This window comes from Cannabis sativa, chromosome 5, assembly GCF_029168945.1.
Source record: "Cannabis sativa cultivar Pink pepper isolate KNU-18-1 chromosome 5, ASM2916894v1, whole genome shotgun sequence".
Lineage (NCBI taxonomy): Eukaryota > Viridiplantae > Streptophyta > Magnoliopsida > Rosales > Cannabaceae > Cannabis > Cannabis sativa.
This window is the reverse complement of record NC_083605.1, coordinates 75739745-75756319: the sequence shown is the minus strand read 5'-3', so window position 1 is coordinate 75756319 and position 16575 is coordinate 75739745. Positions and strand designations below refer to the sequence as shown.

General features: G+C 27.3%; 2 protein-coding genes across 5 annotated transcripts; both read right to left on the bottom strand.

Moving 5' to 3' along the window:
- Positions 1-639: 639 nt before the first annotated feature.
- LOC115716433 (protein HLB1) lies at positions 640-6237 on the bottom strand. Of its 4 annotated transcripts, none has more exons than XM_061116164.1 (15): positions 5672-6129; positions 4919-5044; positions 4546-4615; positions 4063-4176; positions 3735-3818; positions 3570-3620; positions 3400-3429; positions 3123-3185; positions 2898-2963; positions 2641-2769; positions 2409-2444; positions 2176-2295; positions 1816-2001; positions 1368-1461; positions 640-872 (listed from the first exon to the last, which is right to left on the bottom strand). In XM_061116164.1, exons 1-15 carry the CDS (start codon positions 6016-6018, stop codon positions 865-867), a joined length of 1524 nt encoding a protein of 507 aa, XP_060972147.1. In that variant the 5' UTR covers positions 6019-6129; the 3' UTR covers positions 640-864. The 4 variants fall into 4 exon arrangements, with proteins under 4 accessions (XP_060972147.1, XP_030501085.1, XP_030501086.1 ...); XM_030645225.2 differs by having other exon boundaries at positions 4919-5074; positions 5672-6113; XM_030645226.2 differs by lacking the exon at positions 640-872 and having other exon boundaries at positions 1160-1461; positions 5672-6237.
- A 2903-nt stretch (positions 6238-9140) lies between these two features.
- On the bottom strand, positions 9141-14280 carry LOC115716858 (calcineurin B-like protein 7). Its single transcript, XM_030645765.2, has 9 exons — positions 13937-14280; positions 13526-13671; positions 12785-12867; positions 12632-12691; positions 12428-12536; positions 12244-12296; positions 10841-10921; positions 10588-10700; positions 9141-9687 (listed from the first exon to the last, which is right to left on the bottom strand). The coding sequence occupies exons 2-9, from the start codon at positions 13629-13631 to the stop codon at positions 9627-9629; spliced, it is 666 nt and encodes a 221-aa protein (XP_030501625.1). The 5' UTR covers positions 13632-13671; positions 13937-14280; the 3' UTR covers positions 9141-9626.
- Positions 14281-16575: the final 2295 nt, after the last annotated feature.

Below are 16575 nucleotides of genomic sequence, written 5' to 3'. Positions count from 1 at the left end.
GGATAATTATTTTACATATTTCGTACCAATACATTATGAATTATGCTCCCAATTGATATAATTAAGGTTGTTATTTTGAGGGTAATTTGCAGCAAAATTCTTTATATTTTAATTTTTATATACTAAATTTTTTTGTTGGTGGTAAAAACCCTTTAATTTTTTTTTTTTTTTGTAAATTTTAACCCAATTGATATAAGCCCTAACTAAATATTATTGTTAAATACGGATGATCACTATATATACATGTATATACATTGTAGTAAAACCTCAAAGCCAATTCAGTGATAATCTAATTAGTATTTAATGGTAATATCTAACTGGTATCTCAAATTTTTTTAAAAAAATAAATAAATATAGAGGATTTTACCAAAAAAAAATATATAAAAAAATTAAATGTATAAAATTAAAATATAAAAGAATTTCACCCTCAATAACCTCTTTATTATAGTGTCCATAAATATCACCTATTTATTATAGTGTCCATAAATATCATTTTGTTTCTAGAGGTTGTCGTTTCACCTATTAAGGTCAATAGTAATACTGAAAAGGGTTTTGGGGTTAAAAGATTAGTTGGAGAATGGAATTGAAGGTTAAAAGGATAAATTATATTTTTAAACATGAAAAAAATACATGTTAATATGATGAAATGAAACTAATAAAAATTACATTAAAACACCAAATATTAATAATGATATCATATGTGATCTATCAAACAACACCACCTATTTATTCTAACATTTTCAAATTAATGCATGTATTAGTAGAGACTAGAGTATTACACATGCCAATTCAAATTTGACATGAAAATGAAGTGTGCAACTCATTCTTATTTCTCACATTGCTTCTTCTCCATAACTCATCCCACTATTTAACTGGTAATAAGATGCAACCAAACAAATTTTCTATTTAAGAAAATGTGAATATTAATAAAAATGCATCCAAAACATTACACACGTGAAACCGTTTCAATTGAAAAAAAATTGCAGCATCATTATGTGCAATGTAATGTTTTGTACATATTTTGGGTGCACGTATCATTATTAGCAATTAAATGAGTCCTTATTGGAATGAGTTTGAATTTGGTGTATTTAGAAAGGAAAATGTTTAAGGTATACATATTGAAGATTCATTTCCAAGCTACAATAGAATCTTGGGTTCATTTGAGTTAAAATGTTGATACTGAATTCAAAGTCTAAATAAACAAAACTACATAAATGTAAGAGAAACCATCTGAATTAATTGAAGAAATAACAAGTAAAATAGGCATGCCATCTCAAAAAATTTGCAATATACAAATAACTCTAAGAGAAAGTAATCTTAGTTCATATATTATTGTACATCGACTCAACAAAGTTATGCTATAATACCTGCTAGTACATCACTCTTATTCCGTGCGTAGATTGTGTAAACTAGGCGGATCCCGTCGAGCCACCCGTCGAGGGATTCCCAAGAGTCAGCAACCTGAAGAATCAATGAGTGATTACCAAAAAGGGCTACACATTAGAACATGGATACAAGCGTTTCTGTTTAGTAGAGAAAATTCAAGGACAGTATTACTCATAATTAGGATAGAAAAACTATCGAGACATAAAAGGCAAACTAAAACCATAAATTAGGTGTCTCGCTAAAGCTTATACTTGATCAAATGAGAAAAGATTTGGAAGTCTGCAATGTTCTATTGTTTTAAGAGTAAGTTTTTTCGTGATACTCATAAAGCAATATTTATGTATGAAATTAATTATAACATGGCAAGCTAGAAAAGGCTTCTGTATCATCAGAACAAGTTCGAACTTTGATATAGAAACTAATTCTTACCAAAAAGACAGTTCCCTGAACTGTATCGATGCAGAGGCCTGCACCGGGTGGTAAAGTCAGATCAGCACAAGCTGATACAGAAACAATATCTGGAACATCAACTCTGATAGCTTTTTTGTCCATCTTGGCTGCATCGCCTGACATACCAGACAAGCCTGATCCTTGTCTTTGATCACCTACGCTAATCTAATGATATGGAAACATAGAAAAATAAATCAAAAAATTAAAAAAAAAATCCTGAGAAAGAACCAAGAATGATAAAAGGAAAAGTGATTTGCGAGTGTATACTGTTGGATAATTTTAGTATTTTATAATTTTAGCATAAGATACAACACTATGGAATCCTACTGTATTTTTTACCTGTTGAAGGCCTTCGTGATTCAAAACAAATTGTGAGCGTTTCCACTCATTATGAGGTGCAATGGGATTCCCCGCGGGTGGTGCAGTTAGATACCCAACTTTAAGATAGGGTAAAGGAAGCTGTAAAACAATTGAGTTACCCAAAAAGGAAAAAAAAAATAATAATAATAATATAGACAAAAATATGCCATAGTGATGAGACTCTAGAAAAGATTTTCTAGTCAAGTAATTACCATGGAGCGCACAAGCCGTAAGGCACTACTATAAACCTGTACACAAAAACCAGAAGAAACAAATACTTAGCAAAAAAGTGAAATAAGAGAATAGCAATAAATGTACTTAAAATTGATTACACAAATCCATTCATTATCAAAGGAAAAAAGATGATAATTGTTTCTTTTAATGCAAAACTGGTGGTAAATTAAGGACGGACGTTAAAAGAAAAAGAAATCATGTGGTACATACACCGTAATTTGGTTTCAATGCATGAGCAGCTGCAATGTATATAGCAGATTGGCTGTACAACTCATTTGGAGAAACATCTTTGGGATTGCCAGATCCCCCGGTTCTTAGAGTGTCCTCTGCTAATCCGTACTGAAAAGTAGAGCTACATAAGTTAGAAATGTTACTAATAAGAGAGACAATTTAGGCTTCTGATGTTTACTGTAAATGTACTGGGCAAATAATGTTTATGTTATCAAAATGTGCAAGTAAAAACTAACCAGAACAGTTCCAAGGTTGTAAATTGCTCGGTGGAAATCAAATTGCAATTGAATAGCTGCACGGAACTGCAATAGAGGATAACTTAAATGTATCATAGATCTCAATGAGATGGTGATATTTAATCGTGTGTCCAGTGTCATAGATATAAGATAATAGGAAAGTGTTTACTGTCCTATCACCAATGGATTCATCCAATCATACTGGTGCATTAAAAAGTGTTGTACCTTACTAATGGCAGTTCTTACAATCGTTTGCTTTTCTCTTGCAGGCACGATTGCACTCAGTTCCTGAATTTTTTTTTAAATTCAATAAAAATATGTCAAATAATCCTTAAATCAAAAAGAATATTGCCTATCAATGAGCACAGCAGAAACAAAGAAGTAAAAGCTCTACAAATACAACTCAAAATAATAGAAATACAAAGTGAGAAGCGGTAGGGGGGATTTCAGTGAGGAAATAAAAAAGTATGATTTGAAGGCATGCATATATAACCAAACATACCTGCAGAGCAAGTCCCCAGTTATTAAGTGCCTGCATTGAATATCAAGTACAGTCAATGCTAGATTATCAATAAAATAGTCCAAAATTTTTCTTTTTTTTTCCTTTTTGAAAACATATTTCATAGTTTAAAATAGTTAATGCATATACATGGAAAAAAAAATTGTTCATACCTGTGGGCTGTTCCAATTAAGCTGGACAGCCTTTTCATAGTTTTTTGTAGCCTGCAAAAAGAAATGTCATTATTTGAAAACGAATTTGCAAGACAACTTCTAAAAGATTTGAGAAAACAGAGATGGGAAGGTTGAAATGACAACAGTACTAAGTTATACTCAAACCTGTTTCCATAACTCTTCAGCTTCCTTTGTACGGCCACGCATTTTTGCTCTATCAGATATTGCTATGGCCCAATTATAAAAGGCCTGCCCAGAAATACAACAAATAAAATTCTAACTTAGTTGGATAACTACACAGGCAATAAAAAAAAAATCTGACTTGCACACGTAAATACATCAGTATATCATTCCTTCTAAGATGCCAACTTTGTAATTTACGCTTATCATATGCAATCATTGAATCAAATTTGTAATTATCTAAATCATAAATAGCGAAGAAGGACAAGTGCCATATACAATTATTATAGCAAATAAGGACAAGTGAACTTACATCATGAAGTGTTGGGCAAAGGCGAGTAGCTTCATCATATTTTCTACAAGCTTCCTCAAGTAAAGCATCTTTAGAAGGTGAGGTAGCATCTGGACTAACATTATCAGCACTTTCCTGCATAACAATTTACCATTCTGTAAACAGAGAAATTCTAAATTTACAATTACACCAACGATTTTCTGAATCTAAAATTTCTTCCCCGAGACATTTAAATCATCACATATTATTTGAGATTGTTAACATATCTGATTTGGTATAAACACATTATATTTTATTTCACCTATTTTAACCTTAACATTGTTCCATTACTGATGAATGTTCCACTTAAAGAGTAAAACTAGACCATGCCCGAATCTCAACAAGAAGATGCAAACAAAAGTCCTCATCTAAAGTATCTCATTTAATCAAGCAGAATGTATCAAAAACTAAATTTTAACATATTTCTTCTTTGTATTTCAGAGAAAACAAAGAAAGTAGTCAAACCTGAAGAACCAATGCCCAATTGTACAGTGCATCGTAATCTTCTGGATCTCTCTCTATTGCACTTGCATACCTACAAATAGTGTAAAGATTACAATTCAAAAGATCGGAAATAAAAGAAAAAAAAAAGTTGTCAGGGAGAAGGAGACGACTAAATGGTTTATGGATAGCATCTCTTTTCTAATTAGTACATGCACTAGTAATTAATATAAAAAATCCAGAGTAAGCCTATTTTATCGAACATAGGGTATTAATGTCCTAAGAAAATCTGTTATACCATCTGAATTTCAAACAAGTATTAAATTGCAGCCTAGTTAAGTTATAAAGACACAGTGAGAATACAACCAGAAGAAGAAGATGATGATGATGATAGTACCTCTTGGCAGCAAATGTAAGAACTCTTTGGCGTGAACGACCTTCTTCATCAACACCCGTGACGCTATTAATCAAGTCCATTGCAGCATTGTTCTGATCTGTGCCTTCTTGATGAGGAGTTTCTTGACTGTTCAATTCATAGGAGTAAGTAGACAAACTTATCTCCAGAAAAGATATATGTTTCCACAGTTATTTTATATAAACTAAAAACCTTTGTTATGACAAAATTGAATAAAACTTGAAAACTTTCATCCTCCAAAAATAAAAAGTTCACAAAGAGCTATACAGTACTTTCTAAATCACACAAGTGCATTGAACTCCTACCTCATGGTCAGTTTGGTAAGCCGTATCAGATCGTATTGTATTGCAGTATTATACTAAGTTGTATTGTATGTCATATTATTGTACAATATTTGATTTAGATCAAAGTAATGTATGCAAATTCAACATAGTACTACATAAAATTATGACATATAAAAAAATTCAATATCATACTATGGACCAAATGGACCCTTAATAACTCAAATAAAGTGACCCAGAAAAACAATCTTCACCAAATGAGAGTGTACTGACTGTTAAAAGCATTAAATATTCCAATTAAACCATTTCCTCCAAAATCATAATCTCTTCAAAACTTAAAACAATCTCACTAAATTTATCTACATTGATAGATACACCACACATACCCTAAGAATCAACTCTAAAATAAACAAAATTTAAACTCAAATTGAGAATTACAGTAAGAAAGAAAAACCTGTAAAGAGATGATGTATCATTAGCGGTAGAATCGTTCCCCTGATCAGTTTTGAGACCATTAAGCAACTCTCTCATGGTGAATGTTCGATTCCCTTGGTCCTTACGCAGCTCAGGATAAACAGTCTCTTGTGTGGCGGAGTCATCATTGGATCGGATCGAGGTTTCTCCGGTGGATGCGTTCAATTTCGGATCTGAATCAGCTTCCGTTTCTTGTTGCGACTCCGAATTTGATTCAGATTGTGGCTCCGGTGTTGGTACAGTTTCAGGTTCTTGAATTGGCAGTGGCTCAGATTCCAGGCCTCCGTTCTGCTGAACCGGTGGTTCATCGTGGTGGTCGTCGGACATTGTTGGAGAGCTCAAGCTTCGAATTGTGAAGAGAGAGAGAGAGAGAGAGAGAGAGAGAGAGAGAGATCTGTCTTTTCTAACAGACCAAACTCCAAAGTAAATAAACGAAGCAATAACCAAATACTTTTCATTTAAATAATAATAATAATAATAATTAGTAATTAACTAATTAATTTATGGGTTTTACTTTTAATTATTTTTTTTCTTTTTTGTAAATTGTAATTTAGATGATGGTTTCATAAGTCTTAATTAGAACTCTTGTCTATTTAATTTTTAGATAATTTTACGGTAAAAGTTCTCAAAGAGTTTTCTTTGATAAATATTAGTCCTCAACTTTTAGAAATAGCAGCAAAAGTCTTAAGTATTTTTTTACTTTAAAAGATTTGAATATGAGACATTGACATAGCTAGAATTGGTTAAGAATTATGATTGTGAGATCTTCTAACATTATAGAAAAGCAAGTGTTATAGCGAATGCCGAGGACAACAAAGATGTATCGAGATGTAAAAACACTATACAGATGATCAGGCTTGAAAAGTGATATAGTTGAGTATGTATCAAAATGTCTAACCTATCAACAAGTTAAGATATTAAAGTTTAGTATGACTTTTTCATCCTCGGACTGATGTCTAGTCCAAGAGGACTATTCAAATATTGGAAGATATGCTATGGACATGTGTGTTGGATTTTGAAGGTTCCTAGAATAAGTACAATCCTCTAATTAAGTTTTCATACAACAACACTTACCAGAGTACCATTACTATGACACCATATGAGATGTTGTATGGGAGAAAATATCGATCACCTATTCACTGGGATGAAGCTGGTGAGTGGAGATATCTTAGACTCGAGGTAGTCCAAAGAACTAATGAGGCTATTGAAAAGAATCGAGCTCGCATGTTCGTCTCACAAAGTAGATAGAAAAGTTACGCAGATCCAAAGTGTAGATATTGAATTCCAAGTTGGGAATTTTGTATTTCTCTGAGTTTCAACTTTGAAGGGAGTTCGGTGATTCGCAAAGAAATTGAAGCTAAGCCCTAGATTTATTGGTCCCTTCGAAATCCTACAAAGAGCAGGTCAAGTAGCCCTAAATTTACTAATCAAGATGAAGAATGTTATTGTGGCCTTGTATATGCCCTAGTGCAACTCGCTTATTTTGTAGCTCAGTATTATCATCGATTGACCTTTGAGTATTGGTAGCGGATGGGATCTCAAACCAGGGGTGGTTTGCTCAATTGCAGTACTGGTAGTTCCAATTTCTTACACACTTAGGGTGAACCCCGCTAGAGGGGTTGTCACTCCTTGACCTACAGTTTGTGGGCCTGTTGGTGGTTGAGGATTAATCAGAGTGGAGTCCGTCCTAGCTGAATCTCTTGGGTTAGCAAGCGTCTGCACATTCAGATCAACAACTATTAGATCGATTGTATCAGTCTAATTTCTCCTCCGTGTTTATACAACCATTATGTGTCTTAAAAAAAAATTAAAACAAAGATTTGTATTCTTTGCTCTTAATGAAAGTACTTAAATGTTAACCTCACTTTTAATATGTCATTGGAAACACACATGCAAACCTCAAATAATTTTCTTTCGGTATATTTTGTCCTCAAAAATATAATTATTAAATAGATAATCAATGAATAATATATATAATGTTAAAATAGAGTTAGCAAATTTTTTAAGCTATTGCTTTGGAGATGAGTGTGTCATAGCTATAATAACAAAACACTTATAACAAAATTGCATTTTACACATACATTAATTATGATTGAATATATTATTTATTTTTGAACTAATATCAAAAAGCAATTAAGAAATAGAAACTATAACCACACAAATATTTTAAAGTGAAGTATTATTGAGTTATAAGGGGTAAGTGTTGTGTATCACTTTATTTTGCTATTGGACCAGAGAATTAGCCCAATTATACAAGGCCTGTTTTGCGGTCCAAGAAAACAAAAAGGCCAAAATAATACACTTGTTTTGAAAATATATGTAGAATCACTACAAAAAAAAACAACTATTTTTAGTGATAATTTTTTATCACAATATAAATTTTTTTGTCACTAAATATAATTTTTAGTCACAATAAAAAACTACTTGTGATTAAAACATAGCATTTAGACACAAATTGTTACTAATTTACTTTTAGTCACAACAAGTATTATGACTAAAACAACATTTAGTCACGGACTTATTAGTCACAACATTAGAATGATAATTAATAATTAGTCACAACTTTTTAACTTTTAGTCACAAGTTTTGTTGTGACTAAAAGTAAGATTTTTTGTAGTAAATATAAATTTTTTTAAACCAAAAGTTCCTAGACTATCTCATTTCTAATTTTAAAATTTTGATAAAACGGGTCAAATTTTATCTCAAAATTAATTGTCAATAATTATTCTTATACATGGTATTTTCTTTCCAAGTATTAACACATTAACAACATGAAACTTTCTAATATGCATATGAGGGTTTTTGTTAGGATCGTGGTGATCATCATCCTCATAATCAAACAATCAACAAGATGATTAGATACAAAGTTATGGTAATATGGACACATGATTACAATTATAGTACCTGCAAATTTTTGTGGCATAACATTTTATTTAGAAATGAAAAATAGACTATTGATAAACTATACTTATTTTCAATCTCTTGGGTGGACTTCAACTCTAATTTTCCTTTTTCTTACAAGAGTACCTTAGAGCATGTTTGGTATTGTTTTCTGTTTTTTGTTTTCAAAAAATTGTTTTTAGAAATGAAAACAAAAAATAGTTTTTGAAGTTTTTAAAAACAAATTATGTTTGGTTAGTGTTTTTTTAAAAACAATATTGACTAAAAGTGAATTGGTTTTTAAAACAGAAAATAACATTTTATTGTTTTCAAAATTCTTATTTTTTGTAACTTTGTTTTCTGAAAACTGTTTTCAAAAAACAAGGCCAAACAAGCCAAATTATTTTCAAAAAATAATTTTCTGTTTTTAAAAACAAAAAACAATCTTTTAGTTATGATGTCAATCATACACTTACATTTCCTACTCACTCCTATTGGTAAGGAATATATTACTAAAATTATTTCTTTCAATCTCTTCAAACCATACAATATTATATCATGTCTCATGATAAATAATACAACGAAGTTAAGTTTCCTTTAAGTTTCAATCAAAGAAAGTGTTTTTGTTTGTATGGTGTTCATCTTGGCTTAGTTCAAGGTCTTAGTATTTTACAAAATTATTTAGTAATTAATCGAATTTAAATGATATTATTAATGATTGGAGTTTGGGACATGACAATAACATTAAACCTATTCCCATGAAATAAAATCTGCATACCAACGGCCCCTAAATCTATAAGAGATATACAAAGACATCCAATAAAGTATAGGTTAACACAGTAGACATGTATCCCATATAATAAATACATTTTATATCCCAAATCATACATATGAGTATACAAATAATTTCCCTAAAAAAACTTTAGTTCTTTTAACATGTTAATTAATCACTTTGTTTAAGTTTTTACTTATGCTTTAGTAATCAAGGTCAGAAACAAAAATAACACATCGACAACTTAAAATGACTTGTATGTATAAGTATATATTTGTGATCTTCAATTCGAGTCCTTAACTTGAGTATTTAGCACAAAACTTGGAAATGCCATCGTGATATCCCTAAAATATGAAGAAAAAAAATGAATATTGGAGAAATATGATTCAATATGTTGTATAGTTAATCATTTATTCATTCTTAAATACTATACAAAACACATTTGTATGAAATTTACTATTTTTTAAAGACTCTAATGGTCATAGAAAGAAGTGTTTAATTTTTTTTTTTAAGGAAAAAGGTCATAAAAAGAAGAAAAAGAAAGTGATTAGGTATCAAAAGAATAATTGGTAAAAATGGTAAAAATAGAATATTTCTTTTAATCTTTTTGTAAATAGTCTTCCTATTAGAATATTAAAGTGTCAAAAATGGTATGTTTGCAAATAATTATCAAAACATTTAATAAAAGTGTAATAGGTAAAAAATACTCATCAAAATGAGCATTATTTTAAGAGTAAATAATATTGTAGACTATCTATTTTGTAAAAGTCAATGATTAAACACTCTTATTTTGTTAAATGATAAAATAATCTCAGTATTTTTTACAATAGTAAAAATAAGACTATGAGTTCAATTTTCGACAATTTTTTTTTTTTTAACATAACTAACTTGAAGATAATTTTTAACATGAACAAATACAAAAAAATATAACTAATTTTATCATAAAATCTTTAGATCAAATTATTATTAATTTTATTTTTTGACAAAAAATCAGTTCACGGTCATATTTGTACTATTTTAAAAAATACAAGATTCATTTTATTATTTAAAAAAATAGACAATCCAATTAATAATTTTTGCAAAATACATGGTTCAAAATAATATTTACTCTTCTTTTAATAATACTTATTCATGACTTTTCATACAAGGTAATAAAAAATTTAAATACATATTATATATGTATATTAATAAAATTATTTTGCCACACTTATTTTACAAAATAATATTGCAAAAAAATTTCTCACCTTAAATATGGAAGAGTCATGTTCTTAATGAGATTTGGATGTTTCCATACAAACTCTTTCCATTCTTCTTTATCAATTTTCCCATCACCTTTTGAATCTGCTTCTGTCATTGTCTGTTAAATTAGAATACAAATTATTTAGAAATAATATATCAAATAATTATTATTAATAAATATATATATTTTTTTTAAATTACATCAAATTAATTAATTAATTAATAATTGAATTAAAAACAATGGAAGAGAAATAAGACCTTTTCCACAATTGATTCAATTACTTCATCTGAAAGTGTAAGATTTGATTCACTAAAAAGAGCCAATACCATCTCCTTCACCTATCAAAAATTTCAAACACTAAAACTATGATAAAGAGTTTTGGTGAAAATATATATATATTATAATTTTGAGATGTTAATAAATTTTTGTGAAGTGGTTTTCTCCATATGAATATCTATCCATTAGTAAATTTTTTGGAGTGTCAATTGTTGAGGAAAGTAAAAAAAAATGTTATTTTTCAAAGAAATTAATAAATATTAGGATTTTGTAGAGTTTTGCACAGATACATATAATAGGGTTATTCTAGAATTCATACTTAAAAAAATGCAATCTCTATTTATTTTGGCATCTAAAATTATTTTTAATATAATTGTTTTTTATATTCGTGTACGTTATAATTATCTAATATTATATAAAATTTTGAAAAATTCAGAATAATTTACAATATAGAATACAATGTTTAATAAGTCTATTTTACACGCGTATAAAATAAAATAGTCACACGTGCAATACAATGTTTGAACCCTATTTATAGCATGTTAATTTTTTTTTCGAATTTTTTAAATTTTACAGGATATCTTAAATAACTATAATATACATAACCATGAGAAAAAAAATTGATAGAAAAATTATTTTAGATACCAAAGCACAGATAGGGATACATCAGTGCATTCCTTTTAAGATATCATATAAAATTTTGAAAAAATCAGAATAATTTACAGTATATAATCAGAGTATAATATTAATAACTGTTTGAAAAAGAGCATCGTTATTGAGTACCAATGGTGTTTAACACCATCAGGTGGCGTCTTGCGATTTGTTAACAATATTTCTTAAAAGTTATTATATTAAATTATATAGGATTCGATACTTAATTACACCAAAAATAATAATGTGACTATCAGAATCCCGTGATCCGTAAGAGGAAAGATCGAGAGTTATGCAATCCCACATGACATTGGGAAGACTAAGTGTGATGATTATGAGACTGTGTAGGTATGTGACTACACAAATGAAGATGACTTAAATAGATTGATTGATACTACCTATATTAATAATGTGCATTTTGTTTTCTAGTAATCTGATATAATTTTAGGATAGGTGATCTCTTGAAAAAACTTCCCAAGAAGCGTGCTAGTGAGCACAAAGCACACAATCAGAGTAATGTATTCATATATAAGAGTCATCATTCAATGAATGTAAGAGTCTAATAAAAACTTGAAGTAGGATCATTACAAATAAGACACCTTAAAGGATACTAAACAACACTAGTGTCTAGTGCATTTTAATATTTAATAAAGGAAATATAAGAAATATAGCTTAAGAAAGATGTGAGTTAATGAAGGAAAGTTGTAAGTAAAGAATGATTATCATCACTAACCTCTTCAGGCTCAATAAATCCAGTTTGTCTTAGATCATAGAGTCTAAATGCAACTGCACAAACATAATCAATGATAATATTATTAATTAATTTCTAATTAATTAGTTAAGCCACTTAACTTAACACTAATAATAATAATAATAATAATAATAATAATAATAATAATAATAATAAGTATTCATACATAAAATTTTGTCTTCTTGAGAAGCTTTGGGATGGAATACATTTAATGCCCGAACAAATTCACCAAACTCAATAACCCCATTTCTCTTATAATCGAACAAATCAAACACCTATTTTATTATATATATAATCAAAATATTAAAATTAGAGAGAACATGATATTTGTTAAGTATTATTATACATAATTAATTAAAAATATAATTACCCTGTCTGCAAAAAGATTCTTCTTTTTACTATTTTGAAATAGAGCTAATTGAAATTCTTCCTGTTCACAAAGTTCAAAAGATTTTAATAATAATAATAATAATAATAATAATAATAATAATAATCATTAATTAGTAATTAATTAAAGAAATACCTTGTGAATTAAACCATCATCAATTAAGGAACTGCTTAATTTCTTGAACAAATCATATAAGGCCTCCACTTCATTGACAGTAACTGTCAATAAAAATAATTCAAAAAAAAAAAGTCTCAAAATTATATTATAATTAGTTAATTAATTAATTAAATTTTTTTTTTTTTTTGATAATGAACTTTCATTGAAGATAATCAGAGTTTAGTACATCATAGAGAAATGGAGGAAAATCATCCATCCAAACTAATTCGCCATCCACCCTGAGTGCACGAACTGCTAACTCATGTGCAGCCATATTGGTCGAACGACGAACATGAATTAGAGATGCCTCATGAATTAACTACATTTTTTGTATGGTATATTCTTAAATTATTTTTAACAGATATTTATATTTTAAAAAAAGTTAGTATATTGGAAAAAAAATGTAATACTATATTAAGTTAAATTAAAATGCAATAGTTACTATTTTTTTCCTTTTGAAAAAAAAAAAAAAAAAACTGCATTCTATTCATATTTGATCATTTCAAAATTAATAATTAATATTTATTTAATAACCTTAAAATAACAGCTAATTTTGACTACTATTCTAAAAATATTTCAATGTTAAAATTTCCCTAAAACAGAGACATTAAATCAATGACCAGTTCAATCCACAATTAATTAATTAATTAATTAATTAAAAAGAGATAATTATAATTAATTGAAACATATTATATATATTAAGAGAAATTAAGTACTTACAAGCAGTTTCTGAGGCAAGAATAGTTGGATCTTCATAGCTATGAAATCTTAGTCTAGGAACTATGGATTTCTTTGAACTAAAACAATTTATTAAGAAAGTGGCCATGTTTTAATTATTAATTTTAATAATTAATTAAATTTTGAACCTGCCAATCAACCATGCAAAAATTAATAAGCTTTTTTATAAGTGAAAAAAAATTTAAGTAAAAATACATAATTTATAAAATCTGTACTTCAAGAAAACCCAGATTCAGATACATTTGAAACTCAAACCAGAAATCTCTTTTTTATTTTATTTTATTTTTTTGATTTATATATTTATACATATAAACAAACCAATACTCAATATTAATCACATAAATCAATATGTATTAATATAAAAAAATATATAATAATTTGTATGAAACTAACCTGAGATGTGTTGATTGTGGTGAGTGATCTTCTTCCTCTTAAAAAAAATTTGATTTATTTCTTTCAATTTATTTTGTCATTTGAGTTCATATTTATATATCACTTTCCACACCTTCATGTGCATTTTTTTTAATTATTATTATATAATATGTTGCATAATAATGAACTTTTAAACAAATTGACTTGAATTTTTTATTTTTATATATTTTTTTCCTTAAAAAATAAAATATAGTTAGTACGTAGGTAACCACTTTGTATTTTGTTGAATAGTTAACATGAATTATTTGCCGAAAGTCAAGCTTTCTTATGTTCTAATAAAAATAATAAAATAAAAAGTAACTTATTTTTGAGTTAAATAATAATAAAGGTAGCTTCTATAATAATAAGATTAATTTGGAATTTTTTTCTTCCGAATTTTGATATATATTAAATCATATTTTTTGAATTTGTTGATTTTTTTTTTTTTGAATTATTGAGATGGTTGGATTTAAGAACTTTTGTATAATTTTAGTAAAAAAATTTAACATGGATGAAAGTTCAACAGTATAATTTGATATATGTCAAAGTTCGAGAAATAATTTATTAGATATTAAAATTTAGGAAATATGATTTAGTACATGGACAATTACCAAATTAGTAAAATTGAATGAAATTAGACAAAAATTCTTAAATCTAACAATCTGAATAGTTCAGAAGAAATTTTTAATGACTATAAAAATTCAAAAGAGATGATATAGTATATATTAAATTTAAAAATAAGATTTTTGATTAATCTAATAATAATAATAATAATAATAAACAAGTAATGTATCAGTTCAAAATAAATAATAAATAAATAAAAGTTTAGATTAGAAAAAGTCTAAAGTACAAAGAAAAACTAAATTTAATAAATGTATTATTGCTTGATTTATAATTAAAAAAAATAGTTAATTATTTAGTGGCGTAACGTGTCATCCGACAAATGAAAAATAATGTTAATTTTATAATTTATTTCTGCACTTTTTTAATTTACCAATCCACATGTAATGTTTCATCTAAATAAAATAAAAAAAAATTCCTCATTCAATGTTTAGAAATAAATAAGGAATTTCTTATCCATTTTCTAAAAAAAAATTGCTACATGTAATGATTTAATTGCTTGAATTTTTTCCTCAAAAACTTGATTTTATTGTAAAATAATTCAGATTAAGGATTTACTTATCGACCTCAATATATTAAAAATAGTTCAAATCAATAAAATGACTCTTGAAGGGATTTTAACCACTCATTTTGATTAATAAATAAAAAATTATGTAAAGTAATATTTTGTATGCAGTTTGTGAATATATTAATTACATATGGTATTGTTAGATCTTAGTCAATAATTGTGATTAGTTTATTAGTATGTGATTAAAAAAGTTAATGCATAAATTAATACCAATATACAGTAGAACCTCTATCCAAGAATACACTTGGGACCAAGAAAATAATATTCTAATTGAGAGGTTATAACTAAATAGAGTTACACTTGAAAAAAAAAATCAAAATATCAAAAAATATCAATGTAACAAAAATACCAATAAACAATTCTTAATACTATATTATATTAAAGTTATTTTCAAGTACATATAATATTTATACATGTACTATAATTTGAAATAAAATTATTAATTCTACATAAGTAAATTTATAAAATATATGTATATATTTTTTTAAGATGTAATTATTCTTATATAGAGGTATATTTTATTAATACGGGACTTAAAAAATGTATAACTAATTACAATATAGAGGTTATTCTTATTTATAACTGGCTCAAATTGGGACTTCATTTTTTTATAACAAATTAGAGGTTATTCTTGAATAGAGTATTCTTGAACAAGGTTCTACTGTAATTTTTTTTTTTATATATATATATATTTATAATGGAGAGGTGGCATTGAAGAGTGTTAGAAATTCTATTACACTCACTTATGTAAATAATTGACAAGTGGCATTAAAAATATTATAAGTAATCAACAATTAAGACAACATAACCACACAAATATTTAAAATTGTTATATTATTGTATATATATTTTTTTTAATTTCTTAAATTAATTGGGTTATGAGGGATAATGGAAATGACACTCAATATGTAAACTTTGTTACAAAAATATCCACTTTTATATTTAGCTACTTTTTATGACATATTTTAGCTTTTAAAATATTTTATGGTATTTTCTATGATGTATTATGTATAAATTTAATTTTTAAAGTACATATTTTAATGTTTAAATAAATTATTTCAAAAAATAATAAAAAATCTCAAAGTTATTTATTCTCCTCCATTTAAGTACCCTACCTGTTTCACCTTTCAACAATACACCTACCTACTGACCTTCATTCATGACACATCCGGCGATCGACGACTAAACAAACCCTGGATACGAGATGTCCACCACCAAAACTCCAAAAGATCGAACATATTCTGCTGTAGTTGGAGATTTAGAAACCATTTTCTTAAACTGAAAAACCAATTTCATAATGAACAAATCTTGTATGAGTTTTGGTATTTTGAATTAGTTGGTTTTTTTATTAAGAAACTAATTTTGATTACATTAAAGTATTTGGTTTCTTAATTAATTTCCTTAACAAAATTATTTTTAATTAGTTTCTTCA

Excerpts from the sequence above, each read along its gene's own strand:
- LOC115716858 (XM_030645765.2), bottom strand. The coding sequence starts at position 13,631 with ATGGCCACTTTCTTAATAAATTGTTTTAGTTCAAAGAAATCCATAGTT. Across the intron at positions 10,922-12,243 it reads GATTTATTGAGCCTGAAGAG|GTGAAGGAGATGGTATTGGC; the intron begins GTTAGTGATGAT and ends AATTTTTGATAG. Across the intron at positions 10,701-10,840 it reads TTGAATCAATTGTGGAAAAG|ACAATGACAGAAGCAGATTC; the intron begins GTCTTATTTCTC and ends CTAATTTAACAG.
- LOC115716433 (XM_030645224.2), bottom strand. The coding sequence starts at position 6,018 with ATGTCCGACGACCACCACGATGAACCACCGGTTCAGCAGAACGGAGGC. Across the intron at positions 5,075-5,671 it reads GATACATCATCTCTTTACAG|TTTGTCTACTTACTCCTATG; the intron begins GTTTTTCTTTCT and ends TCTGGAGATAAG. Across the intron at positions 3,430-3,569 it reads TTAATTGGAACAGCCCACAG|GCACTTAATAACTGGGGACT; the intron begins GTATGAACAATT and ends TATTCAATGCAG.